Source organism: Lasioglossum baleicum, chromosome 12 (assembly GCF_051020765.1).
Source record: "Lasioglossum baleicum chromosome 12, iyLasBale1, whole genome shotgun sequence".
NCBI classification, from domain to species: Eukaryota; Metazoa; Arthropoda; class Insecta; order Hymenoptera; family Halictidae; genus Lasioglossum; species Lasioglossum baleicum.
This window is the reverse complement of record NC_134940.1, coordinates 14,189,493-14,204,715: the sequence shown is the minus strand read 5'-3', so window position 1 is coordinate 14,204,715 and position 15,223 is coordinate 14,189,493. Positions and strand designations below refer to the sequence as shown.

The 15,223-nt window shown below is 36.7% G+C and overlaps 1 protein-coding gene across 1 annotated transcript; it reads right to left on the bottom strand.

Moving 5' to 3' along the window:
- Nucleotides 1-2,637: 2,637 nt before the first annotated feature.
- Nucleotides 2,638-14,519, bottom strand: LOC143213942 (uncharacterized). Its single transcript, XM_076434326.1, has 3 exons — nt 14,217-14,519; nt 5,605-6,331; nt 2,638-3,142 (listed from the first exon to the last, which is right to left on the bottom strand). Exons 1-3 carry the CDS (start codon nt 14,296-14,298, stop codon nt 2,779-2,781), a joined length of 1,173 nt encoding a protein of 390 aa, XP_076290441.1. The 5' UTR covers nt 14,299-14,519; the 3' UTR covers nt 2,638-2,778.
- Nucleotides 14,520-15,223: the final 704 nt, after the last annotated feature.

Sequence of the window (15,223 nt, the reverse complement as noted above, 5' to 3'; positions counted from 1 at the left end):
CCGGCGTTCGTTATTTCGACGACCCCTCTTATCGGTTGCTGAAATGATTAGGAGTTCGAATGTGTCTTGTTTTATTTTGTTTCTGTGGCACGCGTGGTTTGTCCGCAGCGTCAGTGTTGCTAATTCTACGGATTTCTCATTTTACGTATGGATTTCAAACCAAAATCCACGGATGTTTATCTTTTCCTTCTTTTTGTTCATAACTTTTTCATTTCTGATATGATCAGCAATTGAATATTTCAAAAAATTTGTTCCAAATCACCCCACGAATCAGCCCATTCAAGGACCAGCAATATTTTTGTTACATACAATGTATTGGTATACAGGGTGTTCGCGATAATTTGTATCAGCGTTCTTTTCATGCATCTGACAACCTAAATAGCAGTTTTTCGCATTGTAACTTACAGTTATAAAACATCCGCGGAAAATCTACGGAATCCTACGAAGATTTTGGATCTTCTATACGGACTTTCAAAAATCTAAGTTGGCAACACTGACGAGGGACTCGATTATCGATCGATGTGATCGAACCTAACGTATAAAGTGCTGCGCATGACACACGAACATGCGTCCAGTCCGGTCACAGTATTACAATTCCATTATTACGATTCCAATAATTGAGCTTGCGTTTCTGTCGATACATTTGAAATATTTTTTTGAAATTGTTTTCTTCTCAAACCTCTGTTTTTCAAAGTAAAAAGTATTTTTATATGTTCGTTTTAACGAAGACAGTTTCTAAGCTCCCGTATCTGTTCGGCTACCATCGAGAATATATTGTGCAACAGTTATAATTGTCATTTTATTACTTCGAAGAATATTGCAACATTTTTCTGAGAAAGACTGGCACGGCGAGAAAAGGACAATAATTGTTCTGTCGAACTGTCCGATGCTGATACGCTTGGAGGAATCGGCGAATAGAATATATGATTTTCTACCGGAGGGATATCGACGTAGGGTCCTCGTCAATATATGTTTTTTAGTTGGCTTACAACAGAAATAGAAAAAGCTCTTACTTATTCATGCCTTCCCGGTGGACGAGTTGGGAGAATCAATAAATCGACCGGTTGCCGACGTTGTCCAACTAACCTTACTCCCCGGCACCACCGTCTTACTTATACACGACAATTCTAAATTAGTATCACAAAGTTTCGCGTATGCCTCGAACATACCGTAACTGTTCAAAGAGTCGCTACATCGTGCTCACGAAGTCTTATCGATTATTTTGTTTCCAATGTCGACCGTGTTTATGTTTATGTTGTCAATAAAAGAACGCGGTTGTATATGATGAACGTTTTGCTATCAGTTGGTGGATTTTCATGTGCGATAAAAAATATTCGATCGTTAGAAATGGAAGTTATACCTTGTGCAACAAGACGAGGCAATGAACGTGAACATAGTCTTCGTCTTGTTCAACAAGATGTAGATGTATATCTTCGTCCAATAATAATTTGAATAAGTCGAGAATAATGAAACAACATTCTTAAATTCTTCTAATAGTTTCCGATACTTCTAATAGTTTTGTTTCTCATTCGTTATAATGATTTCTCTCAACCCGTTGGACCCAACTCGACATAAGTAAACCGCACTGACTCTGAGAAATATTTTAAAATCGACTACAAGAGGTCAAATTATTATAGAGCAGTGTTTCCAACCTTTTTTGTTTGACAGCATACTAAAAATATAATATTTGGAATTATTTGCGGCACGCCTGAATATGCAAAATGTAAAAGTTGTATGACAGAAAAAAAAAACGGAACAAATTATTTATTTACAAAATTTATTCAATGAGTGGGCTGAGCCTGTTTTCTTGGACAAATTAAATCAAAACTAGGTTCCCCAAAGTCGCCAGAAAAGTTCGCATTTCATCGTCAACTTTTGAAAGTCTTTCTCGCTTTTTGGACTGTATTTGGAAAATCCAAATTCGCAGAACCATGAAGATGCAAAAGGCACAAGAATGTTAATAGCAATTAAATTTTATAATTGAATACAAAACCCATGCAATTTTAATTATTTGTCAAAAACCATTGCGGCACATTTGACAATCTCTCGCGGCACACAGGTTGTGAAACACTGTTATTAGAGTCTGAGGATAGCTAGGGAAAATATCAAAAAGTCGCGAAATGATCAGGAGATCATTGTACCATCTGTAGTATGATATAATGTCGACCATCTATCGTCGTCCCCGAAGAGTTAATCGAGGACAACCGTTCGTGCAACATCCGGACGAAGTTAGGTTGAAATGAATTGTACCTCAAGGTAGGTTTCATTTTTTCCAGCGTAGCAGTTTTATTAGTACAAAAAGCATTTTTACAAAATAAATAAATTACAGGCTCTGAATGAGGAATGAACTCTTTATCCTTTGTATCTTTCTTTCTCTTCTCGTCGTCGTAATCTCCTTTCAGCAGCCGTCTTGCGTGAAATTTGTTCCCCTTGATGAATAGAACTCAGTAGACGCATTCCTGAGACCAAGTCGCGAAAAGATCTCTCGTGCTAGTGCTAACCTCTTTCTTTTTTTTTTCTTCTGTCGCCTGTTCACGGGAACGCGTCTGATTAACTCTCGTCCGGCGATGTTAAACTTTGAATTCGAATCGATGCTTGAATGATCCCAATTCCGCGAGAACGACCTTCGATCCTTCGTTCACCCTTCCTCTCTGGGGTTTCGTTAACCTGTAGCCGTTGGCGTTTCCGACGGTGTAATTGCGCGATCTCGAGTAGTCATCGAAGTTCTTGTTCCGGGGTGAAGGATAGTCGAAGGTGACCGCGCGAGATTTAATGTATTTAGTATTGGTAGCCTCCATTACTGGCGTAGCCCTGACCACCTCCACTACCTCCACCACCGGAGTAACCACCTCCGCCGCCTCCAGAGTAGCCACCGCCGCCTCCTCCAGAGTAGCCACCTCCGCCGCCTCCATTGCCTCCTCCAGAATAGCCACCTCCGCCGCCTCCAGAGTAGCCTCCATTACCTCCACCCGAGTAACCTCCACTGCTACCGCCACCCGAGTAACCTCCGCCGCCGCCGGAATATCCGCCGTTTCCACCTCCAGAGTAGCCGCCACCGCCCCCGGAATAACCGCCGTTACCGCCGCCGCCGCCACCGGAGTAACCACCGTTGCCGCCGCCGCCTCCAGAATACCCACCGGACCTGTCAACGCAACCACCAACGTCAATTTCAGACTCTCATATCGTACATACCAAGTTACATCACCTCAATGTACTGTCCGTCTGCCAGATGATAGTTAAGTGTTTATGTTCCCGTTCTATCCCGAATCTCCTACCATCGCACGTGTTGTTGCTATTGGCCAAAAACGGTGACGGAGATCCGCTGCCGTTCTCCGTCATCGTCTTCAGCCAATAGCGCCAGTACTCGAGGATGCTAGGAGAGTCTGACCGGGACCGTATTCTTCATTTAGCCATCATCTGGGGAACGAACACTACCTCAACTATTTTACATTGTTTTTTAAACGCCTCTGTTCTCAGTTTTTCAGTAGCTTTTGAAGATTGTGTTAAGTGCTCGAAAGATTCTTGCCGTTTAACCAGACGCTCAGCTCAGACGGCAAGGATTGTGCGAGTTCCGTGTACACATGGTTCGTTTGTCTCATGGCTCTTTTCGGTGACGCATGCGATCACAGTAATGTCTCGATATTCTCATTAAGGGGGTAGACTCGTTTATCCAGGATTGCTAGTGTGCGGAATGCGCGTTCTCATTTCTCGATAATTAGGGGTGTGCGAGATCCCGGTCGGGACGGGATTTTCTCGCGGGATCGGGACGGAATCCCGACATTTTGAAGTTTCTCCACAGTTCCAATATTTACAAGAATCAGAAAGCCATTGTGTTCTCGAAGATTATGTAAGAAATAGTATTAGTAGTAGACTAATAAGAATTAGTCGGGAATGTTTATGTTAGTAATATTGTAGAAAGTAATTGCGAATAATGATACTTTCGGGGGAATCCCAAATATTATTCTATATCCCGTACATTGTCGGGAATCCCGAAAATTCGGAAGCATGCAGCTACTTTCATGAAGCTGCGACAGCTACTGTCCAGAGCACGAAAGAAAAGTAGCGGGAGGGGAACGGGGCAAGAGGAACGCAAAGGCAATCTGAATGGTCAGGCTTCTTTCCCCGTTCCCTTCCAGCTAGTTTTCTCTCATGCTCCGCACAGTACTTGCTTCCGAATAATGCAAATTACGCCTCGTAAACGTAAGAATAGGACTTTTGAGGGTGATAGCGCCCTAGATCGATCTTTTACCTAGCGCTTTTGACTACTGAAAAAGCCCATCTTTGTATTATCGCGAACTGAGAAGGCGTATCCTGGAAACGAGTCTACCCCCTTAACACGTCTCCATAAATAAAAGTTTAGAGGTGCTAGGAGATCGTGGTGGACAAGGAATTTTACGTCGGGGAACAAGACGAGAGGTCTTGGAAAGTCTTTGCTTTCAGGGTCTGTACACAACATAAATGATACTTTGGTCCTGAGGTTTTCACATGTATCGAGACATTATTGTACAGGAAATTGACGATAGAAAACATGAAGTAGCATAAAAATATTGTACCGTATAAGCTACCAGGTTTTAAACAAAGTATTGTATCAGTAATAGAAAATTATAAAGCGACAAAGGGTAAATGCTACTGGTAATATGAATAACAGAATAATCTACACATTACAGTATACATTGCTTACGGCCAACATTGAATGAAATTGCACTAGATCAGTTTCTAATGAGATTTATTGATTTGTCGAATTCATTGAAGAGCAAAACAATTGGTGTCTGACGGCCACGCGTCACCGAGCACCCTGTGTACACGTATTTTCTCTGTGTTCCTTTTGATTTGTAGTATTGAAGATTGTGTTAAGTGCCCGAAAGATTCTTGCCACTCGAGTTATGGAATGCTCGACTAAGAGTGGCAAACAACTAAAGGTGGATCAGTTTCTTGATTCACATTGCACAGACGTTTCGATCTATCTATTGTGTGCGGTCCAAGTTAAGTACTATACATAGAACTCCATGTGTCTTCAAGTTCGAATTAAAACTAAGAAAATCTTTTAATCAGTAAGTAAGCCGTGAGTCTGATAAACAACTTAAATATGTTTGAAAGTCATTGCAGCAATTCTGACAATAGTTTCATGAATTTTAAGTGGAAGAATCATAGTTTCAACCACTTCCCGTAGAATGATGAGTCAGACCCGTGATGAGAGTTGCCGGATAGGGGGAAGTGACTCGAATTGAGGGGGAGCAGTTACCCCCTCTGTGCCAGTACCGAATTAGTCACGTGACATTGTGACGCATGCACGATAGAGACGTGCCAAGCGTCACGTGACCGGCCGTGGCGGAAACGTAGGGGAATAGGGTGGTAGAAGGGGAAAATAGAGTGGGGATACAAGTCTGGACACACTTCTTATGCTACAACCTAATAGTAATAGCATTTCGTACTGGGTCTCATTATCTATCATAATTATAACTCTACAATTTCTCTAACTGAATTTTTCAGTGATAGCATGAACGATAAAGAAGTCGTGAATTCATAGATGAAGTATTGTTCTAGACACGTGGAGTTCGATCATAATTTCAGAACAACAAAAGTAAATAATATCGTGACTTTTACCCTCCGAAACTGCCACCACCGGTGCTAGGTGTACCGTAAGTCGACGAAGGTCTCGAATATCCTCCACCGCCTCCAGAAGGCGCCCCATAGTTAGTTGACACACCACCTCCACTGGGAGCTCCATACGTTGACGACGGTCTTCCACCGCCATTTCCACCTCCGAATCCTGGAGCACCGTAGCTTGACGATGGCCTTCCGCCTCCACCGCCTCCTCCTGAAGGAGCACCATAGTTCGAGGATGGTCTTCCGCCGCCGTTTCCACCACCGAATCCTGGTGCACCGTAGCTTGACGATGGTCTTCCACCTCCTCCTCCGCCTCCCGAAGGAGCACCATAGTTCGACGATGGTCTTCCGCCGCCGCCGCCGCCGTTCGGAGCACCGTAAGTGGATGATGGACCTCCTCCACCGCCACCACCGAATCCAGGTGCACCGTAAGTGGACGATGGTCCTCCTCCACCTCCTCCGTTACCTCCACCGAATCCTGGAGCACCATAAGTGGATGACAGTCCTCCACCACCGCCACCACCGTTGTAACCGCCGCCACCGCCGCCACCATTGTAACCACCACCACCACCGCCGCTAGGAGCACCGTAGTTCGATGATGGGCGACCGCCACCACCGGATGGAGCACCGTAGCTGGAAGATGGACTGCCACCGAAGCTTCCTCCGCCTAAGTTTGGCGTCCCGTAGCTGGTTGATGGGGGTAAGTAGCTGCCCGAAATCGGCGCTGGAAAATAAATTGTTTTTTTATCAGATGCTTCAGTTATAAAATGCAATTGAACGTCCTTCTAAAATAGTGTAATTTCTGCAACAATTTCCTGAAAAGTAATGGGGAAAAGTAATTTTCTGCTACATCTGAACATACATTTACGTACAAATACTATTAATGTACAGGATGTGTAAAAAGTAATGGTCATTCGCCCTTGGGATGAATCTACTTGCCGTAAAATTGTTTATGTCAAAGAAAATTGTTGTTTGTGTTGGGTTGGAAGGAAAGTTCGCAGTGTTTTCAAATTAAGAATCAATGGTAAAATTAAGGTATTTATTCATGTGTTTATTCGATAACACGAGAAGTTACCTCGAAAATGGCAAAAAGTAATAGACCAGAATGGAAAATATGTTATTGAATAAATCTATGAATAAATATCTGAATTTTAGCTTTCAATTTTAATTTACAAACGCGACCTTTCGTTCCAACCCAATATTTACATCAACACCTTTTACACAACGAGAAGAGAAAAAGTTTGAAAGGAACCGGATGTCGTAAACAAATGCTTGTTAAGGTATAAATTGTTGAATTTTTTGAAAAAATGTATTGAGTGGAGTTATACGTATAGACAAAAGCCTACTACTACAGTTCATCTGAGCGTGTCGATGAGACACAATACATATAATCGCGTGCGTGCCTCGAGACAAACGAAATTTAACCCTTTGCACTCCTTTGTCGAGTGTCACTCGACATCGGAGAAAGAAAAATGCAAATAAAACGGGTTTTTACATGTATGTGGTTATTCTTTCATCTATTTAATTGTCTTATTTTTTAGTTAAAAACGAATATACGTACCTCAAATATAAATTACAACAAAGTACGAGAGCTATATTTAACATAATTACTTAACAAAATTGTTTAAAGTATGTAGCAGTCAAGAAACTGTTCTTTGAAATAGTAGGGAGTTGTTAGCAATAAAATTCAAAAATAATTCGGAGTGTAAAGGGTTAGAGGGACATTCGTCGCTAGGTCCGTACCAAAAAAGTCATCTTCGTCTCCCAGCCCATTCAAATCATACATTTGAAGTTGTAAAATAAAATGAAAGAAAATCTTACATTTACCTGAAAAGGACATTATAGCTGACAAAAAACGTACGAGGATCGGCTTCGAACTGTTCTATTGTTTTACAACGAACGCGCTCCGACAATTTCAACCCCGACAGATGGACCCACCGAAGCAACGAGCGGGCATACAGTTATAAGAAACGCCATTGACAACCGAAGACAATAATACATAAAAGGAATTTCTTTGACAGTTTCTCACTCAGTATAAAGTCCTTCTGGCACAACCGCGTCCAATTAACAAAAGCTACATTTCCGCACCTGAATCCACCCTTAACCATTCACAAAAAAAACAAGTTGACAATCGCAGTACTATTTTGATCGTGGTCGGAGTAACATCTTCGAATGTCCTTTTAAATTTCGTTTGTTTCGTGGCACGCGATTATGTTCTGTCTCATCGACACGGTCAGATAGACTTTAGTATTTAATAGGCTTTTGTCTATACATATAACTCCACTCAATCAAATTTTGCAAAAACTTCAACAGCTTATATCTCATTAATTATTTGTTTGGGACGTGTGACTTTTTTCAAACTTTTTCTTTTCTGGGTGAGTGGAAAATGTTGATGTAAATAGAAACTTTAACAACAATTTTGCGGCGAGTTTCTTTTACAAATTTCTGCCGATCCGGAGGCGTAGATTCACCATTACTTTTTATACACCTTGTGTAAATACTTTTTGCATCCACTGTACATGGTAGTTTAAAATACATTAATGTATAACACGAAGCGCATTCCAGCTGTTTGATCGTTACATCTTCATACGCGCAGTCATTTTGTAAGACTGAGAGATTTCCCGCGTGATTAAGCATCGTAATTATTCATGCGAGAGGTAGTTTATAACTTCACACTGTGTTCTCTTAGTGCTGCTGCACCTTCTTGTCGAGGTACCTTCGAAATCACGGGAGCCAGAATGTTGTCTCCAATTAAATACGCTTTTGATTATTCTCCGTCTTCGTATTTTCCCAGAGATGTCGTTCTAATTGAGAATATCCACATTTTATTATAATTTACTTATTATAATTATTTTTTATAATTTAAAATGATAATGACAATGACGAAGAACCTGATCGACCAAAAAATTTCTACTGTAATACAGTCAAGAGATTTCTAATTTATATTGACAGATTAATCAGAAAAATTGTGCTTGTTAAACGTTACATAATTATTACAGAAAATTCTTTCGAAATAAAATGTTTAAAATATTTTCCGTGTCGTAACAACAAAACATTTGACGAATTTCGTAAATTTTCAATAACATTTGAATCGTTGATGTTAAATTTCTTTGATAGTGATGAAATATTATTCTCTAATTGATAAAGTTTGCATAACGAATAATTAACGAAAAAACATACCGTTGTTGCCTTACGTAACGTGAAATTTCGCTGATTAATTAATTGAATAAGAAAGTTCATTGTATACGTGTATACTGAACTCTGCGATTTAAAACAGATTATATTAGCACGAAATCGTAAGTAGATCGTAACCAATTTCCATCGAGAAACACAATTGCGATATGATTATATGCTTGAGTCTTAAGAGAATGTTCAGGGTATGAAAATAGCAATTGCACAGAATGTTTCGTCACCGTAGTCATTATATCTAAAATATTGTCATGATTAGAATACTTCTGCGATGACGTTTTACAGTACTATCCTTATGGATGTATGACGTGTTCACTTTCTTTTTCATCTTAATATGTTGTTCATTGCGCATTGAGGAATGGCTTCTAATTCTTTCATAGCACGTGATCTTTATAATTACTTTATAATTCTTATTTCGTTGACCTACATTTTCCTCCAACAGACGAGCATTTATGAATTGTTTATTCGAACCTCTGACAAAGTGAACATGTGCAATAAACGTTGGCAGATCTTTAAACATACGCATATGATATGTATTCTATTTTTATAATTAAAAAAAAAGAATGCGTATGATATGTGTTCTATTTTTATAATTAAAAAAAAAGAATGCGTATGATATGTGTTCTATTTTTCTAGTAAATAAAAAGAATACATATATGTATTCTAGTTTTATAATAAAAAAAGGAATACATATGATATGTATTCTAGTTTTATAATAAAAAAAGGAATACATATGATATGTATTCTATTTTTATAATAAAAAAAGGAATACATATGATATGTATTCTATTTTTGTAATAAAAAAAGAGTACACATCCTATTCATTCTATTTTTATATAATAAAGAAGAATACATCCTATTAATTCTATTTTTATAATAAAAAAGAATACATCCTATTTATTCTATTTTCATAATAATAAAAAAAGAATACATCTTTTTCATTCTATTTTTCTAATAAAAAAAGAATACATCTTTTTCATTCTATTTTTCTAATAAAAAAAGAATACGTATGATACATTCTATTTTTATCGAAAAAATATATCAAATCAAAAAACTATTAAATCGAAAAAAAACTAACGATTTTGTATTACTCATTGTCAGATAAGATTGAGATTTCTGCTAAATTGCAATTAGTAAGATGTAAATAATACGTTAAAGCTTTTGTGAAAAATTCTAAATCATTTATTATTATACTTTATTAAATATACTATACTATTAATATGTAATTTGAAAGATAGAGATATTCATCAATTATTAACAAATTATTAACGAAAAATGTCAGTAGAATGTCTGATCAATAAAATATTATTCTAAATATAAAGAAAAATAGTAATTAATATTACACAAAATTATTTGAAAAATAATCGTTAAATCCTTGTTGTTAATTCTACATGACGTATTCATTGCTAATCTTGTTTACAAGATTATCAATCATTTAAAGGAAAAGTGATGTGCCTTTCCTCTGTCGTGTGTCACAAGTTTTCACTTGCGAGCATAATCGCCTCGGACGGTGTTGAAATCTCAACGTTTGAAGTAATTCTTCATAAAAATGGCTGGCTAGGCACAGCTAATTACACATTGTTTATACTCGTCGGTCTCTACAATTTAAGCCTAGTTCCGTTAAAAAACCGATCGTCAAGATTATGTCCCCTCCTTGTTAGTTCATATCACAGGGAACAATCTTTTCGCTTCGAGTTAGGAGACAATTGTTTAGCTATTGTTCCTTGAAAGCACTATGGCGAACATTTCTGTTCTCTAAATTACTTCATCATTAGTTGCAGGAGCTACTGTCGAAGATATTGTCATAATATTTTATGAAGCTTCTTGGACTATTCTGACGAATGCGGAGTGCTTAGAAACTAGTTAGACAATTGTTATGATAGGCTGTAGATATGCAAAATCTTTTGTCTGAGGACACAGAAAGTAAATAGAAATTTCGTTCTTTTCTTGAATCTAATTGTGTTACTCTACTTTAAATTTTATGTATTCTTTATCATGTCACTTAAAAATTTAGACAAAATTGAGGTTTAAAATAATTTCGTCTTGGCATAATTAATTACCATTTTACGCATTCGTGATAACAATTAGTAGATCAAACACAAAACATTTAGAGAATATTAAAAATATTGTCGTATTATTCTGACTAAAATTATTTTAAAAAAATGAACGTGTATGTAGCTCTCGTATCTCACAATTAACTTGGACAGTTTTTGTTTTCTCTAAAAATCCGTAACCTAGCAAACTGAAATAGAAATTTAGTTTCTTTCGTAATATATTTAATAAATTGAAAAAAATGTGATTTTTCAATTTTTTAAATATTTTTACATATCATTTAAATGTCATTTATGTTACATGTTATTTACATGTCATGAAAGCATAAAATCCGCTGTCTTATAACAAAATTAAACTGATTAGTCAAATATCGATGTGAATCAGATATGACTCTGGTATAGGCGTAGAATTTGCAGGAATCGGAGGGTTTATAATTCCATTACTACTGAATTGAATATGATGTGCTTCTAAAGAATATCAAAGCCCTTTCATCGACGTTCGAATATATTTCATAATTCATTTTATATTGGATTTATCGACCTGCTTCGCTTTTTAATACAAGAAATAAAAATGAAAATCCCTTTCAAATTATTTCCACGCTTGGTGTTCTCTACTCCATCAAATAAGCGCATGATGAATGGTCTTCAAAAGATATCGAGTTTACTTATTCTATCGAGCATGCTTTTCAATATTGACTATCTGTTTAGAGTGTATCCCATTAAAATAAACCAGAGCAGAATCACTGTAAAAGAAATGTCAAATTTTCGGTTTAATATAATTTTATTCACTCATTTTGAGTCCCAAATATGTTGTACTTTATTGAAAGGGGCAATTCCTGAGGTGATTTCAAGTAACATTTCTTTTTGCAAAAATGTTATCCGCGGCTTCGTTCAGGAACTATTAACGAAAAACATGGACCAGTCAGAGCGCGCCAATGCCAGTGCCCGGCTCATCGCGAGCCGCCAGTAGCCGCACTCTGATTGGCCCGTGGTTTTTAGTTAATAACTCCTTAACTAAGCTGTGTAGAAAATTTTTCTCAAAGGGAAAAGTTACTTGAAATAACGTCAGGAATCACCCCTTTCAAGGTAGTGCAACGTTTTTGGGACACCCTGTATAACTAGACAGCGAATTTGTTGAGAAAACAATGAAAACATTTGAAGCATTTTAAAATACTGCTGTATTATTTTTTTAGCTCTATAAATTATTCAGAAAAAATTTGGATGAAATTCTCAGAATACAATTAACATAGATCTGCAAAATGTATTTTTTTAATTCTCAGTACAGGCCCACATAATACGTTTTAAACAACAATTTTACTATTTTCTTTGAAAATTTTTTTCCACGTCTCGTAGTAAACTTATTTTATAAAATACTGCTGTATTGTTGTCAGCTCTATAAAATTAACAAAAAATGTTGATGAAATTCTCAGAATATAATTAACATAGATCTGCAAAATGTATTTTTTAAATTTTCAATACAGGCCCACATGATACGGTTGTAAACAACAATTTTACTATTTTCTCAGAGATTTTTTTCCACGTCTCGTAGCAAACTAATTTTTCTAACTTCGCGAAAAAATCCGATGTTAAAAAGGTGATCGTCCCTTTGAAAGTGTCCGAATACTACTGCGATTCACTGTATATCCGAGTCGTGTCCTGATTTTTCAATTTCGCGTCTAATTTTTATTCACCGCCGGATGTCCGTCGCCAAAGAGAAACTTATCGCGTGGGGATCGCGTGAAATGTTTATCCTTTGCCTGGTTTAATCCGTGAGAGTGCCGAGCAATAGTTCCATCACGTATCGCTAACCATCGCATTATCGCGAGACATCAGGATCACGTATTACCCCGAATTACTTATCTTAACTTTCTACGGTATTCTAGGTTTTTCGAGGTTCTGTAGGCATTGAAAATTCCATCCGATAAGCAACATTAATTTACACGCTGCTAAAATGTTTGTGAAAGACTATATTATCGACATAAAAGAAAAATGAATAAGTTACATCACTTTTACTGTACTGAAAAAGAAACGGTAGAGTTAGTTTCGCTATTGATAAACTGTAAATTATATTTACATAGAAGAAAAAAATTTCACTACCTTCTTTATATGTAATCGTTACATAAAATTGGAGAAGATTAAAGAATTTGTGAAGAGTTCAAGACTTCAATGACAGCGGATTTTTATGCCAAATAAACATGTTGTACCTGAATTGCAACAATCTGGAGTGAAATAGAAATTTATTTTCTTTCTTAATATGTTTAATAGGTTGAAAACAATGTAACAGTATTTCTAAATTCTCCTAATCTTTCTACTGTGTTAAATTGCAACTACTCATTTTTGTAATAAATAAATGAAATCCGCTGTCTACTAGTCACGTTCTATTGAATGAATACTTATTGGTAGCAGCGGAGATAATTTCTTATTGTAGTCGCGTATTATCCCGAATTGTCTCTCCAAACTTTCTACTATTTTACGAAGATTTCAACTTTCCATTTTGATCTTGCCGCCGAGTTTATGTCGAAGTTTTTTATATATTTAATATGAATTATAGTATTGTATTATATTAAGATGTTTCTGTTATCAGAATTTATATTGTTTAGCGTTTGTTTGACGAGCATATACTAATGTTTCTAACGTAGGACACGAGGGACAGCACACTAGGATATGTTCACTATGTATTTTGCTTAAAGATCTTAAAGAAAGAGTAAACATTACGTAAACAATCCAAATTAATTTTTCTCTCGAATGTATGAGCTTAATCTTCCGAGAAGTAGAATGCACAAAAGTGAATTACACAAATATAAAGCGATTTACACAATTATTTTATTCGGAAGTAAAAGGATAAATTTTATAATTTTATATTATATAACATTTTCTTTAACTTCACTTTCAATTCCTGCTTTCTTGAAATGTTTAAAAAATTGTCCGCAGTGTGCATTTATAAATTATTCATTATTTATATTACTAAAATTTTTTAATTATTAATTTCACGCGGTTCAGAGTGTCCAATTAAGAACGAGTAAGCGTAATTTAAAAAAAGTAAAAACATTAGAAGAATTTAAAAATATGACTATATTAAAAAAAGTAAAAAAATTCTATGTCACTCCAATTTTGTTGAAATTCAGCTATAACATTTTTATTTTGCGTCAAGATCCGCAGTCTACTAATTAAATTATACCACAATTAAGGTTACACTACGGAAGGTGAAAAATGGAGAAAGTGAAATTACTTTCTTCCCAGGCAAAGATTCGTACAAAAAATTATTACACGCTAACAGATCTTGTCTACAAGAGAATTGAACGTACGCGCGGTATCGACTACGTGAATGTTTGACGGGGAGGAGAATTGGAATTTTTATGGATTTCTTACCCTCAGCGTGGATGTTCTGCAGGAGCAGGGCCGTAGCAAGTACGGTCGCTGCCAAAGAGGCCCAGCTTCCCGCGGGCCTCATGGCTGACGATCGTGGAGTATCAAAAATAGAGTTGGACGACAATTCACATACACGAACTGTCCTTTAATCACGGGAGGACTTTTTCTTCGATGCGTTCACGTGTCTATGATGGATATTGAACAAGTGACGAAAAAAAAACTAGAGATTTCAGATCTAGTCGCGGAGGCTACGTAGCCTACTCGACGCATCCGTAAGATTTCGTCTAACATGGTTCAAACATCGGAGATCTGGCTTATATAGTTGGCCGTCTTTCGGAGAAAGTCTTCACGGGAGTACAAGAGGATGCTACCAGGTAGGACTCTTGGTGAACGTGGGGTGAATGTCGGGAGGGGAGGAATCGAGGAGAGGGGGCGTCGATCGGGAGATCAGTGTTGAGTAAAATTTAATCTAATGAAGTCTTGATAATTCTACATTGTTTTCTGTCCATATTTCGATAAAGGTACTTTTGATAAACAAATTCGATTTCATAGTATTTTTAGTTAATAATCAGAAATTGTGGTTAATCATCAATTTACAATTCGAATTGTTCTCAATTTTTCAATCAATATAATATTGGTTGATAACTGAAAAGACGAAATCAGTTAAATGTGCAGATGACTTGTTTTCTGTATCTATCCATATTTCGATAAATAATTTTGATAAAAAAATTCGATTTCATAGTGTTTCTGGTTAATAGCCGATAATTCTAGTTTGTTATCAATTCACCATTCGAATTGTTATCAATTTTTCAATCAATATAAGAGAAATTAGAACAACTCCATTTCCTATGAATTATTGTCTTCCTTGATTTCATTTCAGAAAATTATAAAAATTATAGTTTATTATTAATTTACTATTCGAACTGTTATCAATTATTCAATCAATACAATATTGGTTGATAATCAGTTAGTAAGAGAATTTGGGACAACTCCATTTCCTGCGGATG

Coding starts and splice junctions, on each gene's coding strand:
- LOC143213942 (XM_076434326.1), bottom strand. CDS start 14,298: ATGAGGCCCGCGGGAAGCTGGGCCTCTTTGGCAGCGACCGTACTTGCT. Junction 6,332..14,216: donor GCAGAACATCCACGCTGAGG/GTAAGAAATCCA, acceptor TTTATTTTCCAG/CGCCGATTTCGGGCAGCTAC. Junction 3,143..5,604: donor GGTGGTGGCAGTTTCGGAGG/GTAAAAGTCACG, acceptor TTGCGTTGACAG/GTCCGGTGGGTATTCTGGAG.